Below are 22,455 nucleotides of genomic sequence, written 5' to 3'. Positions count from 1 at the left end.
TACTGCCTTTTTTGGCAATAATATTTGTTTGGTCACTGATTGAATGGGTATTTCTGCTTCCTACCTGTTCTGTCAGTTTTGAAATAGCCTCTCAACTTGATTCCCATTTGACAGCATTTTGCTGTTTGCTTGTTACCTTACTATCTCAGCTGCATTATATCTAAGTCTGGGACCAGACTGAATCTCAATTTTGTTGTTAAGTTTTTGACTTCAGGACAGGGAAATAAAGTTGTGTGTGAAAAATGACATGTATCACAAAGCTTTCTTGTGGGATGCTTTCTTTCAGATGACATCCATACTCTGCAACCATCAAGCTGACTTTAGCCATGATGAAGTTAAGCAGAAGCTGTTGGCCCATATTATTAAACATTTAGGTGGCAAAATCTGCTCAGTATTTCCTCAAATGTTTATATGCTTACTTTCTTTGCTGTAGTTGTGCTGCTAATGATTCCTAGCCAGCTGTAAGTTTCCAACAGCATGTACAAAGTAATAAGGTAGTGGAGGGCTTGCTCACTCTTATTCCTGCAGAAGTGATGTTGTTTAAAACAGTATTTTAATAAATAGATATAATGTAGCCTTTAATTTCATTGAAGGAAAGCTCACCATAGGAGGAAGAGAAGACAGCATATTTGTCTAGTGTTTATTACGAAGGATTTGTAACTCTTCCTATAAAGAATACCGAACCTGTAAAAGAAAACAATATTAACATTATTTCAGTTTAGGATGATATTTTCAAAGTGTAGTACCGTTTACATACATAAATTAAGCACAGAACTAGCAGATTTGTGATTATTCATTGCTGGTATGGAAAAATGGACTGCAATTGCATGCTTGCCTTAGAATAATTTGAACATTTCTGTATTAAAACAAAAAGGACTTTCCAAATAGTTGGTAGCCCAAACCAGAAATTTTCCAAAACCTGAAACTTATCCAGACCATTGGCTAAAGAACCACTTTTGAACTGAGCAAAACAGCCTAAATTCATTCCTTTGTGTTGATATTGTAGTTACAGAAGAGGTTATTGCAACCCCTTGAATGAAATCACTGCCTCAGATTCATTGAATCTGTGGTTCAGTTTGCATTGCTGTTACCTTGCCTGTCCTTCAAAAGGAATGCATTCAAACCTGAAATTCAGGTTAAAGAAACCCAAACTTTTTCAATTATTTCAGGCAGATCTATGCTATTTTAAGTCTTGGAAAATGTATTTCTGCTATTACTAGGAGACTGATGCAATGAAGACTTTTGATCTACATAAAGACTCATTGTGATCTTTATGGGGATAGTAACTTTTAAGTACCTCTAGGTTAATAAAATGTGTTAGAAGCAGATCTTGTTTACCCTTTCCCCTGTTCATACCTGAACAACTTCAGTCACCAAGTCTGAACTAACAAAATGACTCAATGTTTTCACAGTTTTCACTTTTTGCATTAAAAAGCTTAAACTACAGAAATGTATTTCTGATTTTGAGTTGATTGGAAGGTATATATTTTTTTTATGCTTCACGTAAAATCCTGGTTTACAATCTGATTTCCTTCCTATTTATATAATTTATATATATACTATAAACTGAGCAATTTTATTCACCGAAATCAGTTTGTTCTTAATCCTGAAGAATCTGTGGCTCAGGTTTCATAGATCAGCTTTCAGTGACTTTTTTTTTTTAATTCTGTATTTGCCAAGTAAAAAATACTTTTATTCATTGAATGGTAATGATTGCCAAAGCATATTTAAAATAAAACCCCCACCAAGGTAGTGCTTTTCTCTTTAAAAGATGTGTTTGCATTTTGGTCAAAGTTTAAGGTACAGGTTTTTAAAGCAGAATGTTATGTACACTGGTATTCACTGACTAAGAGAAAGGTGTGTGTTGCTTGGAAGCACATAAAGAAAATGATTCTCTTTGGTCTTCTTGCCAGGCCCCAGTGTTTTACTGAACCCTGTAAACGGCTATATGTTCCCTGCAAATCTAAATGGACATGAGAGAGAAACTTGGTGGTTTGAAGGATTTTTAGGAAAATACTTAAGGTGCAAGTTTACTGCATTGCTAAGAAGGGTAAGAGTTGTTGGAGATGGCCTGGTGCTTTGGGGGAGCAAACACCTGCTAAATGGTGCATAATGCAGTTGTTCTTTATTATTGCCAACGAGCTATATGGTGTTTTCCTTTGGCAGAGATTCTGGAGTAACTTAGATGATTGGACATCTGAAATGAGACATAGTCTAATACTGAAGCCAAAGGAGCACTGTGATGCTTCACTCTTCCAGACATGCTCTGCAGTTTTGTTTGTTTGTTTTGGGGGCTGGAGGAGCTTCTTAGCAAGAAAAAGTTTTCAGTTGCAAAAGAAACATGTATTTTTTGACAGTTCCTTGCAAAAGTGAAGATACAAGTTACGCTTTTTGCAGAGCTAAGTTACCTGGTTACATACAGTGAATATCCATGGCTTTTGATAACCTGAATGTCTTGTGAGGATATGAAGTAGTGAAAGGTCCAGATGTGTAAAACTACCTCCTTGAAGGTGTTGCTATTCAAGATACGAGGGAATAGAAATTTGCTTCTGCATATCCTGAGCTGTAGCTGGGCAAAAGATTGTTGGTCTTCAGAATTTCTGAGCTATCTCCCTAGAAACTTCTGAGGTAGGAATTAATATAGGGAGTTTCAGGTCCTGGTGCCTACAGGTTGAAGTCTGTTTGCTGTGTGCCATCTGTGTAGGCATGAGTAAGTTTCATTTATAGGGAAAGATTTCTACTTTAACTTCAGATATGAATCCAGCTGATCCAGCCCTTTTGTAATTTGAATTACCCTGTGGAGATTGGTCCCTAATCTTGGGGCATTTAAGATCTGTAAGACCTTTCCTAGTGCCTATGATTATGGTAGAAATCTTTTTGAGCACATACTGCATATACATAGAAGAGGCTAATCTGGCTTCCCTGACTTCTATGACTATCATGCATTCTTTTTAAAGAAATTAAACTGTATTCTTTATGCTTTAAAAACCCTAAACCCACTGTTTCCATGGTTGTTGAAGTTTCCTGGACTGAAGAATGGCACGCTATTTACAAAGACCTTGTTATTGATTTCAGTGCTACTTGCGAAGGATTCTGCTACTGAAACACAGAGCATGCATACCTGTATTAGCTTGTCTCAGGAAAAATGTGAAAGGTCTGTCTGCTTTGAAAATAGGCGTTCGAGATCTTTTTAGTAATACCATTGCTGTAATGCAACAAAGAAAACATTAGTAAAATGTGTCCGTTTTCTTCCCACCTTCTGCACAGTGCCCTCGAGCTCTGGTGTTTAGTATGCTGAGTTTTGAGTTCCTCCTCTGCTTTCAGAATAAACCAACAATTTTATCCAACAGTGAAATCAGTCTGGGTGAATGAACAAGTGTTGCGAGACTACCTGCAGGTGATTCGTGTGTATTTCATTGCTGAAGTGACTCTGTCTGGCTTTGGATTTCAAAGGTGATGTAATTTTTGTTGTTATCACAGCCCTAACCCTGCTGAAGTCATACGATGCTATTGCCTAGCCTGTTAGCCAATTCCTAGCTATGCTGTTCTGGTAAAAAAGATAAGCAAGGCACAAATGTAGTCCCTTTTCTAAATGGGAGACAAACAGCAGAGAAATATGTGTCTCATCCTGGAATTTCTCTGTCAGAGCTCTCAACAAAACCTAAGTATCCTTGATCTCAATTTATGACTGTCTTTCCTCTCTCTGGTTGTGGGTTAATTATTAGATTAAACAAAGAGTCCTTAACAATTATGATGGCTCAGCTATTATTAAAGTACATCTTGTTTAAATAAATTCTTCCTTGTAGCTACATAGTATTAAGAATATGTTGTCAAAAAAACCCCAATGCTAAAAACCCCAGATTTGGATTATTTTTTAATGAGCATTTAAAACAATGGAATTAAATTGAAAATTCAAGTAAGACTCAGTAAAACTAGTTTGAGTGGCACTATTTCAGTGGTCCTAAAAAACCTGCCTACTTCAGCTTTCAAGCCACCATGTGACTAGTTCCAGAGCTTTTAAAGTAAACAATAAACATAGTTATACCTTTTTAAATCAGCTTCTTAGCTTGGTCTGACTGGAGTTAAGGAAAGTTTTGGCATTGGTTTCAATGGGATAAAGGTCTGATTGATTGCTATTGCCCTTAGAGTTTGGTATGTAATTGAAGCCACCTAAAAGCTTTTATTTTGTATGGGAATTACCAGAAAAATTACTAAAAATATTAATTCCCCGGTAGAGATGAAAATTGTCCTAAAATTTAAAACTGTACAGTTCTGCAGAAAGGCTAACTTCGTTACATCAAATATGTACATATGTACAGCACACATATGTACAGCATGTGTCTTATTCAAAGTTGTTGCTAGAGGAATCCTATACCAAATCAGGTGTCCTCAGGTTCCTTTCGGCATTGTGACCGTGGGGTGTCTGCGGTGAGGGGAGGTGTACCTCCCAGGGCAGCTCCTGAAAGCAAGGAGGCCAATGAGGAGAAATGGGAGAGACCCAGGTCTTGCCCTGACCTGCAGTCGAGGACCACCAGCGTTTGCGATGTGCAGGTGGAGCACATCTGCAGTGGGCACAGCCCAGGGAAGCAGAAGGGCGAGGTGTGAGTAACGATCGCCCTTCTGCCGTGCTGATGTTTGAACAGCTTGAGGACACGTTCAGCCTCCCAAGAGGAGCAAGCAAGTGGCAGTAATGCCTACGTAATCCACGCCGGGGTCTAGGGCTGCTTTTCATGCTGACTTGTAGCATCTCCTGAGGCTTCCAAAAGGGAAACAAAAAACCAGGGGCCTTCTTTGATAAGGCTCATGTGACCAAAAAAAAGAAAAAAAAAAAAAGATGGGGATTGCTCAGCTCAGTAATTTTAGTTCCCCTGTTTTACGTAAATCATGATGGAGGATTTGTATTGAGATGTCATTCAGCTTATGAAGGTCATTTATTGACTCTAGTCCTTAGCCGAGGTTTTACTGGAATGAGTCTCCTCACTCAGCCACGTGGGGCTGCTCACGTGGAAATGATCTGTTAGCAGAAGCTACTGCACATGAAGGTCATGCTTCAAAGTATGTAAGAAACAAGCCTGCCTTCATCTTCATGAAGACAAAACTTTCCCATCATTACCTTCAATACTACCAAAGAGATCATCTTCAAAAAACAATCCCTGTAACAGTTCAGGAGCTATAGATAAAATGTTAGTAACTGTTTTTCATTCTTTGCTTTTATGATCTGAGCAAACAGATTTAGCCAACAGAAAAATAAGTGGTTTATTTTCTCAAACTGGACTTTCCCTGAGCTGGTAAAGCTGGTTTTCACTTGCACCTTTACATATCAGCCTGAGATTAAAAATTAAAGAGTTCTTATGAACAATTACAAAGGCGAAATGGAAGCGCGTTAAATACAAAAGTTTAATTTAGGTTAGGCATATGTTTAAATGCTACCATGCTTTTTTCTTTTTTTTTTTTTCCCCCAAATAAAAGGCTAGTAGTTGTTTCTGTAGTGATAGGCTCCAGAAGTGAGAAGTCTGTATATTTGATTTACCTGTAGCTCCTGATGCCTTCGTACCATCTTCTGTTATTTCAATCTCTGCTTTATGAATAGCTTCTGAAATATAAAGACTATCTTGTCCTGCAAAAACCCAGAAATTAATATTAGTAGTTATTTTCTGAATTTCATTGTGAACAGGTTTTTGCTTGCTTTGTTTGTTTTAAATTCAGAATGCTTTTACCTTTTTTTTCTGCAGAATCTAAGGGTCACATAACTGTTAGATATTTCAGCTGGGCAACTAATTCAATGACTAAAACCAAACTGCGCTAAAGGCTGGCTAGGCCAAGGGATTCCAGTCCCTTGGCATTTAGCTGGAGCAGCAGTAAGTGCATCGTTACCTGATGCTGCTGGACAAATGGTGCTGTATGCCTGGCCTCTGCTCTATTCCATTTTTAAAAAATGAAGCAAAAATTTCTAAAATACTCTGAAGATAGCACTGCTTACAAAATAATGCTTAGTGGAAGGAATATAATTTTAAACAATGTTTAGCTTTCAAGGAATTCACTGCAGTAACATGAAGTACATTGCTTTCTACCTCACTACATGTGAACTGATACTGAACACATCACGTGTCACATTGTTAGCTTTTCTTCAGTCAGAAATCCCTTTCATTGGTTCCTTCAGCACATCACGTTCAGAAAGACAGCACAGTATAAACCTGCCTTTCAGTTGCTTTTTCTGTACCTGGCTTCTGCATTAGAAGATCCTCAGTTCTAATTTTGACATGACTCCTGATTTTTTGTACGTGTGCCTAATATGGGTGAGTGTGGACAGCCTGGGCGTCTAAGCTAGCTTAATGTTATGGACTTTTTAGCTCAGCATGTAGCTGAGATAGTATGACTACTTTGGTTTTGGAACAGTGTGACCTTATATGTTGGGAACTTGGAGAATAAGCTAAAACACTCATGTGTGTCTTGAACTTCTCTGCCTAAACATGTCCTTTTGCTTGTTGGTCCGAGTGCCTCTTGACTTTCATGTGAAATGTGGATCCTGCTTTCAGACAGGTAGTGAAGTTCTTAGGAAAGAATCACTACTGTGAATGCAAAGTTGGGGTGTTCTGCTTAAAGGCATTTCTGCTAGTGACTACTCATCATTCAGATCTGCTTTCTAGTCTGGGGGAAGGGGAACGACAAGATTTTGACTGTGTGTGCGTATCGGTGTAAACCTGGAAGAGCTGTGGGATGTCCTCCCGTTTCTGCTGATGGAGCCAGCTGCAGCCTGGCCCATTTCCAGTGATGTCCAGTGGTGGGAGCTGGGTTCAGGCTACGGAAGAGCATTGCTTTGACACAGTATAAGAACATCTTTAGAGTGAGATAACGCATGAGAAAGGCAACGTTGGGTTGCTTTAGGGAAGACACTGTGTCTTGGATCTCTGTATTGCTGATGGAGGGAAGCAGGTCCCTTGACAGTGCGAGCAGGAATTGCGAATACCCTCTTCTCCCTCATTTCTACCCATGTTTACCTATTCTTTCATCTTTATGACTTTTTTTCCCACTACATGGACAACAGTGGACTGAATGCTGAATGGGAATTACTAGTTTGAGAGGCTTCCAGGTTGTGGTGGAAAGCGAGGTTACATGGTGAGAGTCCAAACTGATTCACACCGTGGGGACAAGGAATGAATTGAGGAACCGTTGGAAGGGAAATTGCAGAAAAACCGCTCTTCAGGAAGAAACAACGGGACTGACATAAAAGGGAGCTTGGAAAAAATTAATTTCAGAAAGATAGCAAGCTGAGTGTTACAAGTCTGCTTCTCCCCAGCTGACTGCAGAGGGCAGAAAGTGGGGAAGGTTGAGAGGTTTTTTTCTTTTGTGTCTGAATCTGAGGATCGAGTCTGACATACAGGTGAAAACAAGGAAGTACTAAAAGAGCATTTTACCTGTTCCTATCTGAATTTTGTACGGTCAAAAATCTGGGATGGAAACAAGACAAAACTGAGGAGAGGCAGATTTTTTTTAATTAGATAAATCTAACTTATTTTGGAGGAAAAGGTGGCCAAGAAGGCCAATCACATCCTAGCCTGTATCAGGAACAGTGTGGCCAGCAGGAACAGGGAGGTGGTTGTTCCCCTGTACTCGGCACTGGTGAGGCCGCACCTCGAGTACTGTGTTCAGTTTTGGGCCCCTCACTACAGGAAAGACATTGAGCTGCTTGAGCGTGTCCAGAGAAGGGCAACCAAGTTGGTGAGGAGCCTTGAGCACAAGTCTTATGAGGAGCGGCTGAGGGATCTGGGGTTGTTCAGTTTAGAAAAGAGGCGGCTGAGGGGAGACCTTATCGCTCTCTACAACTACCTGAAAGGGGGTTGTAGTGAGGTGGGTGTTGGTCTCTTCTGTCAGGTGTCTGGAGATAGGACAAGAGGAAATGGCCTCAAGTTGAGGCAAGGGAGGTTTAGGTTAGATATTAGGAAAAATTTTTTTACTGGGAGGGTTGTCAAACATTGGAATGGGCTGCCCAGGGAAATGGTTGAGTCACCATCCCTGGAGGTATTCAAAAAGCGAGTGGACAGGGTACTCCAGGGCATGGTTTAGGGGGCATGGTTAATGGTTGGACTTGATGATCTTGAAGGTCTTTTCCAACCGAAATGATTCTATGATTCTAAAGAAGCTATTCCAGGTGTGAAATGAAGTAACATGTTTGTTTGCTAAATGTGATCTGAGAGTAAATATTCTGAAGATTACGGCTTCTGCTTCGTATGGAAGAGGAACGGAAAACTTACCTATTCTTTTTCCAACTGTATCTATTGGTTAAATAAAAGAGAAACCTTCCTTATAAACTGCCTCATGGAACTTGTAGACCACTATAGCTATAACCCTACTATTATGATACGTAACTGAGTAGTGTAAGAGTAGAACTGAGAAGGGCCTCAACATATCCTTTAATCCCTAACCCTGCCACGGGCAGGATCAAATACTTCTGTAAGCCTTACTCTGTATGACAAAAGCCACTGAGTTGTGTACATAGGAAAGAAGCTGCTAAATGAGATTTTTTTTATGATGACGTTCATTTCCTCAAATTATTTATCTTATTTAACTAGACGTTAACTTTATAAAATACATCCTTGTGCACTTTATCAGTATATTAACATTTGTTTGCAGTAAAAAAAGCAGGAGGCTTTAACAAAAAAGTGGGCAGTAATAAATTATTTTAATGTGCATCTCTTTGCAATTGAGATATATACCGCAACAGAACAATGCTATGTTCAATTTTAAAAGCGGCATTAAAAAAACCCATAAGTAACATGCCTTCTGAGGTTCATCCCAGGAAAGCAACCCTTCTGTAAAAGTAGGTTTGTCTGAATTGGAGGAATTTCATTTATTTGCCAACACGTACAATAATTGCGTGAACTCTGCATCTCTCCGCGCAGCTGCCACTCTGAGTCTTTGCTATGAGCAGAAATGACTATGTTGAAATAATTTGTGTTGCTGGAAGTAGTCAAAAGAAAAAGAAAATATGTAATTTGGATTCTTTTTCTATTTAATATTAAATAGGGATAAAAATTTTCCAAGGAGTGGAATAATTTCAGACTTCCAAAACCAAGACAGTTTACAATCATAACACTAGTATTTTAGCAAAGGGAAAGTGTAATTTAGTCCACTGGTCACTGGATTAGCAAGACAGCATAGCATGGGCATATGCCAATGTTGTTTGTGATGTCAGGAGTTGGAACACAGACTTGTCGGATCAGCATCCCTAACTGTTAAACAACTATTTAAAAACACAAATAGGAATGCAAGTTGTACTAAAGCATCCTAAATTTCTGAATAAATAACCATTTTCCAGGCGTATACTGTCTTGACAGTTTTAATCTTCAAGAAAGGAGAAAAAGAAGAAGAAAGAAAAAGCAAGACCAAAACCACCCCTGTCCCTTTCAGATTCCTCTTTCCTACGAAACAACAGCTCAAAATATAATTGCCAATAATAAAGTAGAACAGTTAAGTGTGAATTGTGTTTTAGAGTTTCACAGAGGAGGAATTACAACTAGTTCAGCAGGCCCAGGTCTACTGAATCATTCAAATGTAAGAGTCTACAACTATTGGGTCAGTGATCATTTTTTATTCTGTCCAGCCTCTTACCTGAAATGCCTTTAAAATTAGCAGTGATGGGATCAAATGCATCTCTAATTCCCAAGGCAGAAAAAACTGTCTTTAGGTCAAAAAGGCTTTGAATACTGAACCTGAAATTAATATGATAGATTTTATTTAAATGCGGGATTTGTAGTTTCATAGAGTTAAAAGGCGGAACAGATGCTATTTATTTCAAACCTTTGCATTTCATCCATCTATTTCTGTGTGAGCCCAATGCATTCCATCTGATTAAGTGTAATTTGCAGAAAAGCAACTCATCTTCACCTGAAGACATTAACAGAAGGAATCTCTCACCTCAAGCTATTGCAATCAGACTGCCTCTCACTCTTCTTGACACATGAACTCTGCATTTCCCCAAGTGTCCTCTTTTAAAGAATCTTTTTGGCTGTAGCAAAGGGGTCTTTGAAACATTTGTCAAAGATTAGCTTGGAGAAAAGGAATATTAATGTACAAGTTGTTTTTCAGCGCTTCATTTACGTGAGGAATGCGTTGTAAGAGGTGCATAACGAAGCCCTTCCATGCTGATCCATACAATAGGTGCAGCCACAAAAGGCCCTGCTGCACCTGATTCCTTCTGCTATGCAATTTCATTTGAATGGATGATAGAAAATATCTCCAGGATATGTGCATTTGCTAGCAACAGCAAATGACTAATGTGGAAAACGGATTGCTGAAACTTGCTTTGTGCACAGAAAGATGGGCGTGACTGGTAGGAGGCCCCAAGTTCTTTGTAGAATACTTTTGTAGTACACTAAAAAGGTGTAAAAAGAAGATATTGTGTTTTTATAAAGGCTGTATATTTATTCTTCCTTAAGCAAAGAGAAAAATGGAGTGTGGGAAAGGGCCAGGAACATTTTTCTCTTTTAGATCCTGTAAAGGATTGTTATACCCCAAACGAACTTGAAGGAAAAACTGTAGGACCAACTGAAATACTTTTTTTTTTTTTTTTTTTTTTAAAAACAGCACAGAGCATACCAGAAAGTTTTGGCATTCCCAGCTCACCTCTTCATGGCTAAAGAAAGGGTTAGAGCTTTTCTGATCATGTGATGAATAACAAAACCAAAAGCATCTCACTTGATTTTGCCTTACACATTGCTTGTGTCACCGCTATCACACACAATTCCGACCACTGAAGTAGTGAATCCATCTTGGAGCACTAACATTGCTTACCTAGGTAGAAAAATGTCCATCTTTGTTCTCTTTAAGCCGTTGGCCCAGAGGGTTATGGTTTTGGCAGAAAGGTGAGACTCAATCTGGGACAAAGCTGTTCTTTTGTGGCTGGGAAGCACTAGGAACATGCTGAGTTTCTCCCCCAGGTAGGGTAACTCGACCACGCTGAAACCCTCCAGAGCTGCAGTCTGGAACTGGCCTGTGAGTGGGCAGATACAGATCTTATTTCATCATTCAAGTGGGGAAAAAAACCCCCCAAACCCAGAACACAAGCCTGGGTCAGCAGGCGGTCCAGAACCCCAGGGATGGATAGAAGGGCTTGTCTCTAAGGCACGGGCTCTTGCTGCCGGCTGAGGCTGCTCTTAAGGCACGACAGTAGCTCGTCTGAAGAGAGCTGATTGTGTCAAAATAAACAAGCAAATACACACATAAATAAATATCTATATACATCTTGTCAGGAAAATGCCAATGACCGTAATAGCACCTGAAGCACTGTCTCAACAGAGCATGGATATTTTATTACTTTCTCATGTAGTAGCTGTCCTCCTTGCTCGGAGTTTAAAAACATTACCAAGGCAATGACAGTAACTTTATGGTGACTGTTCCTGCAATGCTTGTTCTTTGAATAAGCTTACCATTTTCTCTGTGATTTCCATGTAATACCTTTCACTAAAAATTCACTACTGGAAGAAATTACAAAAACAAAATGAGGAGTGTCCTACTGAATTGACTGAAACCTACTTTGCCTCGTGTTTCCATCTTTACTACCTTTAAAAATCTGTTTTAACCTTATTTCAAGAAACAAATAGCTACATTAAACAATAAAGTAGTTAGGCTTACACTTATTTAAGCACCAAATTTCTTATTTTTGAAAATACAGGCCTAAACTATATCAAAATCGGTTGAAGATTATAAAAACTGGTTCAAAAGTAAGAGCTGGTGGGCTTCTGAACTTGTAATTAGCTATGCAACAGTTTGTAACAGCCATTTTAAAGTACCATTTTAATTCCGTATTTCAATGAACAATTAGTCCAGGTGTTTCTGATGGGTTCTCTTATACACTAGAACAGATTCAATTATCACAATTTTATTTTCTGATTTTTTCATTTGCTAATCCAATAAATAGCATTTCAGAAACACTCAGCAATAGATAGCAGGCCAGGAGTTAAAACACAAGTTGCAAGCAAATGACTTACCATTGCCATTGCCGCAGGCCATCCAAAATATTTAATTGACTCCCTCTTCACCCAGCTGTAGTAGTTGTAGATACTCACACCTTTTGAGTCAGTGATTATAAATAACAGACTATAGGTAGCTCATGTTCATAATACCTAAATATTTGCCAATAAATAAGTAGGTATAGGACATCTCAAATGTTTAGTGTACAACGTGTTCGTTTTGCAGATCTGGATTAGATAGGAATCATTAAGTGTTGATTATTCTGCTAGATTAAATTTTAGGCTCTTCGATTAGCCCTCCCGCCATGCAACATGGAGTGGGAACTGCGCTGTTAAAACCACCTCCCAGCACATGGATTGCTTTGCCAAGAAAAGATCTTCTGCTTTGTAACAGGCAAGCAGGGAAGATTTACGTTTGTAGCACACTGGACGTGAGTGGGTGTGCTGATACTTTGAAGTCAGCACGTCATGCACAAAGGTTATACAGATCTTATTTGTTAATTGGAAAGAAAATCAAAGACTTGAGATTATTGAGTCAGAACGTTTAGCCTTCCTAACTGGAACTGCATTTGAGCACCCCATAAGAATTATATGTATGCTAAATCAGTATTCAAATATAGTTAACAAATTGCTTGAAAAAATGAATATGTAAAATAGCTGCAATGTTTATAAGGCTTGTGTAAATAGTAATGTTGACATTTTCTTGGAGCAGTGTTAATTGTCCCCAGGCTGACTTGTTCTGTGTGGCCATGTTAAAAGGATAAACACTGTTGTAAATGCTGAGATCGATAACAGGCCACAGCTAATCTTTCTCACTCTGTGTTTTTATCCTGGTGGTAGACAGCTGCTATAATTTGATAACAAAGGAAAGTTATCTCATGCCTCTGTTTTGCTGTAGTAAACCTGCCTTTTGTATTAATTTCAAACTGATTTGTTAGAAATGTTTCTAGCATTTCCAGTGACAAAGACTGAATTGACCCTGTCAAATCTGACAATCAGCAAATTTTAAACGATCCCTCTCATTTCAACTTTCCTCAAAAGTCTCTCCAGCTGCAGAGGGCTCACACATTTCAGACTGGATGAGAAGGTAATTCCAGTATTTTGGTTAACTTCCTTTTTCTGTGCAAATATTAATATAATTAAGTATTTCACTTAATATTTAAATATTAAGTAATTAATATTTAATTAAGGACAATAGGATGGAGTTCTTGTGTTTAGGCAAGTGGTCAGGCAAGCACAACTAACGATTTCACATCAAGTTTGCAAGGGCTTAGGAGAAAATCTGTGGTCAGTCTTCAGCTCAGCTGCTGAATTCCTGGTCACTGCTCTCTACCCAAGATCTCCACTTGCATAAGCGCTGGCAGCCCCTGCCTTCAGTCATCTTAGACCTCTCATTTCATCCCAATTATTTGCTGGAACTGATAGGAAAGAAATAACCTGATGATGTAGCAAAGGATAATGGTGAGGTTTCTAAAGGAAATGAGGAAAGAACAGGAGGTATTACAACACCAGAGACAGAAACAAAGTTTAAACTACTTGAGAGAGAAAAATAATAATCCTGGATGATCACCACCCCAAGAATACGAAAAGAACTTGGATGTGAAATTGCAAATGTGTCAGCAAAGAGTTTTAGTAGACCTATAGATTCAGTTCTCTGCCATGACTGGAAAACAGGAGTGTATTTATAAAGAAAAAGAAAGTGATCTGGGAACTTTTAGGTCTTTGTTTGAGATGTTTTAGAACATACCCTGGAGAAAAGAACAATCAAGTCACAGTGGGAAATAGAAAGGGAGGTAAATTGCAACATCAGGTAGACCCTAGCAAACAAATCTATAAGCTTTTTTTGACCTGATAACTAACTTGATAAAAAGGCATAGATCCCGCCATCTAGTTTTAGATAAAACGTTAAACATCATTTCACTATGGCACTACTTACAGGTAGAAGTGGTGGCAATTAGAGCAAGAAATGAAAGGCAGCAAGCAGCCACTTGAAGAGGAAACGACAATGAGCCAAGTTAGAGGTCTGGCTCCCAGGTTCAGAAGAGGTTACCAGTGGCTTTCCAAAGTATTGCCAACACTCAAGACTTTCATCAAAGACAAACAGTGAGGTTACCGTGATGACCGGAGTGGTGGAAATCAAACGATGGTCCGAAACCACAAAAAAAGTTTGTACCTGTGGAGGTTTCCCTCCCCTTGACATACCTAGGACTCATCAGCTGGAAAAAATGGAGGAAGAAAAAAGGCCCAGGTGGAGTCAACCTTGAGTATCCACCCTGATCTCATTCTGCAGCGCACTACGCAAGGTATTTTCGGCAAGTCGTAGAAATACTAAGAGCATTTTATTGAGCGTGGGTATGACCTCATTAAAAGTATTATGTACGTTCCTGGTCACTTATTTTCAAGGAAGATTAATTTAAATTGGTAAAGTGCAGAAAAGGACTAGTAGAGAATTGGAGTAGCTGTTTTTTTAATAGATTAGAACAGCCTGGCATCTTCAGCTTAGCTACCAGGAAATTGAGAGGCAACTTGGTGACTGACAAATACATTTGGGAGTAAATATCAAAGCTGAAGAGAAACTATTTAACTTAAAGGATAAAGCTGGCACGATGCTAAGAGATATAAATTGGTCCTGAAAAAATTTAGACTTGGAATTAGGAAGGTTTTTACCCAAGTGCAGTTCTGAACTTTAGGGTAGAAGGGAAAGGAGCTTTTTATGTTTTGAAAGAGATTGTAGAGCTAAATGGAAGAATTCCTGGTGGTAGAAAATTAAGCCTACAGCACGAGTTCTTCTGTCAGTAACCTGCATACTCCAGGCCTTTGAAAGGAGCATACACTATATTCATATAGTATACAAATAAATGTTTGATCTGTATTTATACTGTCTTAAGCCCATGCTGAGAGCATCTGCTGATTGGGTACAAGTGCCATAAAAATTTCTCTCCCCTTTGTTGCTGAATTTGGCCCTGAAGATTTGCAGTTTTACCCTAAAGCGTTGGAGAAAGGCTGTGACCAGAGGCAGGAGGGATGGGGGTGCAGTGCTTGTGCTCCTGGTGACCTTATCTTCTATCTGGTGCTCACACGCTCAAGGGACAGTGATCGGGCTGAAGGGCAGAGAAGTTTCTTACCCACCCCACAAATCAAATTGGTAGGAGCTTGGTCTTGTTTTAGTCTTAACTGCTCCTCTGTCACGGGATCAGATGTGCTTCCCAGGGTCCTCCCTTCCTAGGCAGCTTTATTTAACAAGCTCCCTGCTATTGCAAAGGACTTTGTATACCAAGGTACCTCCAGTCTCTCCTGTTCCCTTCCCCTGGCACGTTGTCTCGGTGCCTTTCAGTTGTTTGCTACAGCTGACAAGTTCGTTATGGAGTGCTGGGAGGTGTTGGTCTGTGAGGGATGGGTCATGGACAGTAGGTATTTTAGGACCCATTTTGAACCCAGGATCTGTTTCAGAATTGCCTGGGATTATGAGGAGTCAATTCAGTCACCCAGGTGGCCTCTTTGTTTGACGGGATTTCTTCTGAGACTTCTCCAGGCTGGGAAAATAACACATCTTAGTGCGGTAGCTGTGGAAATTAAATAAATAAACCTGTTCCATGTTGTACAGAAGAGCAAATCTGGATCAAGGACAGTTACCGTAGTTAACTTCGGCTGTGTGATGCATCGTGGGCACTTTCAGGGTTGAGCCCTCTGCCGTGGTAAAAGGCAACATCTGCGTATCCATAAAGGAAAACTTCTTTTGCCATGTGCTTTTGAAGTACATGGTGCTCACCAGGGCAACCTGGCTGAGCGGCGACCTGGCGCTCTCCAGCGGCATGCCGCGCACGTCCCCATCTGCAGGGAAAAGAGGCGGGGAGGGGGACACATGCTGTCCTACTCGCCCAGGCCTAAAGGCCAGGTCTCTGTGAGTAAATAAAGCACGTCGGGACCGCTCTCCGTCCCTAAGGGCAAGAAGGAGACCTCACAAGGCACCGCCAAACCCTCTGCCTTCCCCTCCCCGCCTGCACGCGGACCTCGTTGGGGTTGCCTGTTGGTCCATGCTCCCCCCTGAACCAAGCTCCAGTGAGTCCATGCCAAGGGCCAAAGTTGTGCCAGGGCTGTGCTATGCGCTGGACCGCGTCGAGGACAGCAGCCCAGTGCTCAGCGCCATGCCCTGGCCCTAACTGGGCTTCTAGCCGAAGTGTGCCCACACATCTTTGGTGCCAGAAATCCCTCATGAAATGGATTCGTGCTTACAGATTGCTTTATGAAGTAACTAAGCCAAATGAAGTTCATATCCTAATTCTCCCTCTCTCTTATTCAACTGGCAGTTCAACTGATCCTGCTTTGGGTATCTCAAAGATTTTTGAAAGTGTGATCCACTTTTAATTCCTCAATACTTGTATGAGTACCATGGTGTGAACTCCCATTTTAGTTCCTGCTTCTAGAGCAATACTTTTCTATCATGGATCACTTACTACAGTTCATTTGAGAAGGATAGAAATTATTTTTTTGATAGCAGCTTTAATGTGTGTGTTTAACGTCACTTTACATGTTGATGGCCAAATTAACACTCATGTAACTGGAGTCGATGGGGCAAATTGGGGATTGATTTGGTCTGCTGCTTCTAAGGACTTAGTTTTTCAATTATTTTTTCATTAACACAGAATTTAATTTCATTACTTTTCTTGCTTGTGTGGAAAGTAAGTTCGTTTTATTTCCCATTTTGACTTTTTAAACTCAGAGTCTGATTGCTGAGCTTACGGCCCTGCCTGTTCCCCGCAGCAGCATGAAAGCGTTCAACAGAGCAAACTCAGTCCATGGGGAATTTGGCTGCTCCTCATTAAAACTGAAAATACTGCAAAGGATTGCCACTTTAAAAATGAGAGGAACAAGGCCAAGCGGTTACCAGCTTGATACCGCAAACTCATACTCACAGATTCGGACCTATTCCAGCTCTTTCCTCACATTAGAAACGAGCATCAGCACAAGAATTAGATGTTGCAGCTCTCAGCCTTAGTTTGGACAACACGGAGTGTGGCAAAAAACTTTATCCTTGGTTAAATACAGGTTCTCTCGTTACTCTTATTTTACATTTTATTCATGTGCAATCACTCTCACAGGCTGTTACGTTACCTCCGAGGTTACCGGTGATCCATTCCTGTATTTGGGCCGCGGTTCTGTTGGGGTCAGTGAAGTTGCTTTGCTGCAGGCTGCTGTTTGCCCATCGCACAGCACGTGCAGTGAAGATGGGCGAGAGCTGCACGCCGGCGTCCACGAAGAAGGAACATGCCAGCTGAACCACCGTGCCTTGGCTGGAGTCCGTCTCTCCTTCGTACACGGCGTGCAAGAAATCCTGGACACTTTGATCTGCCAGGCGAGAGAGAGGGAGAAAATGCAATTACCGTGTTGAGGCTCAGGACAGCAGAGCTTGCACCAGGGCTCAGCAGCTCTCAATTCCAGTGCTGACACTGGTGTCCTCTGAAAGTTAAACCACTGTAACAACTGAAGCACCCTTGACTTCATGGGGTATTACTGTCAAGTGCTACCGTCAAGAACGGTGAGGCAGTGGGCACGGGAAAGTACTCTTCGTGTTGCTGTAGAAATCACTCTAGTGCAGGTATGTCGAGTGGCAGTTCGCATCAGGCTCACACCTCTATGCAAACACAGCTCTTACGGTTCATAAGGAACATTATTTTCTTTTGGGAGCTCGCTGGGTTCCCGTCAGTGAGACCCAGCGCCTCTGGCCGAGACTGGCTGAGCTGCTGATGCCCCCCATCCCAGAAGGGCACCTCCCTGACTGCCCCACGTCTGTCTCTGCTACCCTTGGCCCTCATGTGTTGTTTTGTTTCTTCAAGGATGGTGCCCCAAACTGGCCCAGTATTACAGACGAGCCCTGGCAATGCTAAGTAGAGCTGATAGGTTTCTTCATGTGTGTTACAAGTAACTCTCCTCTTTATATAACCCACAACAGTGTCTGCTTTTTCTGAAGTAAAATTATATTTCCCATTCAATATTCTTTTTTTTAAATTCCTACAAGCCCTCAGATTCTTTGCTAAAAATCTATTCTTTGGCTCATTGTTCCCTGATCTGAATGGCTGATTATTCCTTCTAAATGTAGAATCTTACACTTGTCCTTATTGAATTGTGTCCTATTCACTTCACACATTTCTCCGATTTGCTGGGATCCTTTTGAATTCTATTCTGATCTTCCAAAATGCTGGTAGCAACTATGAGCTCAGTGCCATTCAAAAAGTCAGTAATGTATTCTCTAGTTCGTTGTCTACTAATGAAAATAGTTGAATAGTGCCCCAGTCTCCTGTTCCTGGGGAGCTCATGGTAGTTCATAGGAATGGTTTGGGTTGGAAGGGACCTTTAAAGGCCATCTAGTCCAACCCTCCTGCAATGAGCAGGGACATCGTCAACTAGATCAGGATGGTGGTGGCTTCTGTGATAGATACAAGGTTGAGGTGTGGGCCCAACAGGAACATGAGTCCTGCAAACTTAGGGGATCTTGTGTTTTCAAAATCACAAAGTTTCTAGTAGGCTCCCCCGAAGGGTGATTTAGCAGCCGTTTCTGGCTGTCATTATTTTGCTCACTGTAGTGGCTTGTGATGGGATGGTTCATACCGAGGTGACCTCCTGAGGCCTGGGACTTGCACCCAGCCTGAACGATGTCGATGGGCTCTGTGTCAAATCTCCTCAAACTTTGTGTGTTTGTGGTTCAGCCCCTTTCCCATATCCCTTGTTGTGCTCTGGAGGAGACTTGCCTACATCCAGCCAATAAAAATCTTCTTGAGATTGTTACTCGCCTTTAAGACGTGTCCAGCAGGTTCCTCCTCCCATAAATAGGCTTCCTCTGAGGACTGGGAAATGTGTGGAGCTTGCTCTTCTTCAGCAGGACAGCAGTGTCTCTTGGCTCTGCAGGACCACCAGGATCTCTCTGCTTTCCCCCAGGGAAAAGGCACCAGATGTCCCAATTTCTGTGTGAAACCTAAGCAACAAATTGCTATCCACCATCTCCAAGAGGGGTCTGTATTGTACCCCTCACTTCTCCAGGGTGCCGTACTCGGCTCAGGTGCTCCTCTGCCTTGGCCTGAAACCCCGGGGTGCCGTGGGCAGCCCTCAGCTATCCAGCTCCCCGTGGGCATGGCTGGGCTCGCCGTCATGGCCCTGGCGGGAAATTTTGGTTTTGACTCCAGGGAGACCTTAGGCAAAGGAAGGCATCACCCAGTTTCTCCAGACGCCCGCGGGTGCAGGCAGCACTGGATGGAAGTCAGGCTGGGCTGCCAGCCGGGACCTGGGGAGTTTGGGGTGGCTAACTGGGGAAGGATCCATCCTGCCTGGACCACCCTGCCCCAGGCTGAGCATCGGGTCAGGGGCAGCATCGTCGGGAGCCTCCAGCTGCCAGCCAGGTCCCTGGATCGTCGGGAGACTTCTACTGCCTTGCTTCAGGTTCTTGATGGGGGAAAAGAGAGTTTCACGTCTACTGATTTCTACCACCTGAGAATCCGGTGAGTGTTTTCTTACCTAAGAGTGCTCCTTCAGTAACCTGCAGGAAGACTAATCACCTATGGGAAGTTTTGTATTAACATTTAGATCTATTACCCTTTAAGGGATAAAATATTGAACTACTTGAACAGATGTCAAGAAAACTCACACGGCCCAAGGTGTAAAGTGCTTTTCTCGTGTGTTTTGCATTAGTGCGGGAGCATTTGGCAAGCTCTCTGGAGGACGTAAGAAATCAAAGATGGTAAATTGGAAGCAGATGTTAACGTGAGGTGGGGTATCCTGAGCTTGTAACTTCGGTCCTATCAAAGTGCTTAGCTAACCAAAGTCCTGAATTCTTACTCGGAAAACAGTTCAAAATTGCTTTAGAATACTCTACCCTTGATAAAATAAAACAGCAAGAAGAAAGCATTTTAAAGCATGTCATTTTGTCTGTGCCGTCCAGAGAGACATCCCTTTATACATTGTTTTTCTTAGTACTAGAATAAAGGTGAACAAATCTTCCAAACATTAAAAGAAGATTACAAGTGCATGTAAGAGCGGATTCTCCATGAATAGTGAATGAACCATCAATGTTTTCATTGTTTTCAGCCTGCTAAGATTTTAACCACATTCTTCCATTATTGTTTAAGACAGACCAACAGAAACATTAATGCAAACATCTAATGGAAGAAAGGAATTTTACCAGATACGGGTACATATTTGATTTGGTTTTACTCATCAGATAGGAAATTTGATCTAAGCATTTGATTTATTTATTTGATTTAAACCATTTGAGGAAGTGGTTTCCTTCTCTGTCACTGGAAATGTGCTGTTATAACCAATGGCAATAGATCCCATCCTACTTTATTTTCACATTCATGCATTAGTATTATTGAAAGCCAAAGTGCATGTGGCTTGTGCCACAGACAACTGAAAAATGGAGATAAAGTGTCTGCTTGATATGATGTGCCACATAAGAAGTAAGGCAGCACAAGAGAGCTGGCAGGTTATTTACAGCCTCTGCGCTTCTCGTCGTTACATTTTGTGTGGAGAGCTGTGCCTGAATTTCACTGTGCAATATTATTCTTAAGGTTCATTCTTAATAACTGAGCCCCTAATGACCAGAAGTGTCAAGCAAGGTATAATCCTTGTATGAATTAATGTTGTTTAAAATTACCTTACTGAATTTACAGAAACAGGAGTCTTATAGGCAAGGCTTCATTGTATCAGCTGCTCATGATATAGGTGCGCCGTCCTTGTGTCAGTACACGCCGCTGTATCTGTGTATATCAGCCCGAGGTAGCTCTTACTGCTGTGTTGGGTTTGATTATCAATGCTATACAGAACGGTAATGGTGACTAAGGCAGGTTACGGCACAGGACGGTGAAATTGTTGTAGGTTTTGTCTTTAGTCTTCATACGCTGAAAGTAAATTTTATGCTGAGAAGTAGCAGTGTCATCTCTATACATAAGTCTTGCATGTAAGCTGCAAATTTTGAAGATGAGGCAGTCATCTGCTTTTCATAAACATTGTGCCCATAATGTAAAATAGTTTTTGACATGTGATGTGAAATGGTAGGATAATCCAGAGTTAAAACGAAAACAGCATCCTTAAATTCAGCTGACTTAATGTTAGATTTTAAGACATCTGCCTTTTCCATATCCCTTCCAGATTCCCAGTGAGTTTTTATTTTAGCCTGCTTTCAGGGAAAGATGCAATTGCACCATCCATCTGTCAATGTATATATCGCTCTGCCAGTCTCCTCCTAATAACTTTTCATCTTTTTGGCCAGTTGTAATAACATTAGAAAAAGGTGCAAAGTCTTAGAGATAATTCAATTTCTATAGGTTTCATAAAATTTGTTAATGGGCTAGGAGAGAAAATGTAAGTGGGATAGGAGAGAAAACGACTGTCCTCTGCCTGGCACTTCCTCGCAGAGGACACAGAGGAGGCCGGGACACAACGATGAACCTCTGGGAAACCAGGAACAATTCTGCTGCTCGTGGAAGGAGCTTTTCTAGATGTAGTTGTATTTCAGTGCAGTAAAAGAGTATGCACTGCTCAAGAAAAAAGAGGAATATAATGCGTATCAAATATTCCCTTGAGTTTCCTTTGTCCAGCTGATACCTGGCTATCAAAGATGGAGAAAACACTCCTAAGCTACATCTTGCAGTGAGACAGAAGACAGAAGTTTAGTATGATGTGTGCAATTGCTGTCTCCTTAGTAAAGCTGTGAATTTATTGCAAAATGTAAGACAAGAAGTATTTTTTTAAGCAGTACATTACCATGAATGTTGTATCCTAGGGCATCCTGCAGCTCCGTAAAGGTATTTCCTTGAGCTCCAAGCTGCAGCAGCTCCAAAGAAACAGCCACGCTTGCTGGAGAGACTACCAGATTGGTTCTGTTCTCTGCTTCGGATACATGCCGGTAGAGATTGATGGCAAATTCAGTCTTCAGCTCTTTCAGCTCTTCGTAGGAGATGCAGTTTCCTTTGGTTAACCAGCAGGCAGACAGGATATATGCAGAGAAGAAAATGGGCAACATGGAGGTGAGCTGGGAACACTCTCTGCCAGATAATCATACCTGCAATTAATAATAAAGATCTATTTAGAAAAGCAATAGGCTGGGCTGACAGAGAAACGTTCTCTTTCCATCAGTGTTAAGATATCACTTGCAATAGTAATGATCACTGTTAAAATACTTGTCCAGGTCTACCCAGTAGCTCTTGTCCTAGCCCCCCCCCCCCAGGTGTAGGGACGTGCTGATGATGCTGTTGACTAACAAGAACCGAGTTTTCCAGAATGCTGTACCCATATAGGATCGTCGGCCATTACAGTGCGTGGAGACACAGAGCCCCTTGGTTAAAAGGTCAGCTACCTGCACGTGTGATGGGACACCTTAGTGCGGTCTCCGTGCTGCCGAGAACCCACAGCTCCTTTCTGGCCCCAGCAGAAAGGGGGTCACATCCAGCACTCCCAGAAGGAAGGCCACCCCTCGTGAGGTGCAGGTATCTAACTG

The 22,455-nt window shown here is 41.3% G+C and overlaps 1 protein-coding gene across 1 annotated transcript; it reads right to left on the bottom strand.

Annotated features, from left to right (window-relative positions):
- Positions 1 to 643: 643 nt before the first annotated feature.
- SERPINE3 (serpin family E member 3) lies at positions 644 to 21,981 on the bottom strand. The gene is made up of 8 exons (XM_052786180.1): positions 21,723 to 21,981; positions 17,082 to 17,315; positions 15,603 to 15,800; positions 10,792 to 10,990; positions 9,610 to 9,710; positions 5,531 to 5,617; positions 3,122 to 3,205; positions 644 to 684 (listed from the first exon to the last, which is right to left on the bottom strand). Exons 1-8 carry the CDS (start codon positions 21,979 to 21,981, stop codon positions 644 to 646), a joined length of 1,203 nt encoding a protein of 400 aa, XP_052642140.1.
- Between the last annotated feature and the right edge of the window lie 474 nt (positions 21,982 to 22,455).

This window comes from Harpia harpyja, chromosome 4, assembly GCF_026419915.1.
Source record: "Harpia harpyja isolate bHarHar1 chromosome 4, bHarHar1 primary haplotype, whole genome shotgun sequence".
NCBI lineage: Eukaryota > Metazoa > Chordata > Aves > Accipitriformes > Accipitridae > Harpia > Harpia harpyja.
Note: the sequence above shows the minus strand (reverse complement) of the source record. Positions and strands in the feature narration are given on the sequence as shown.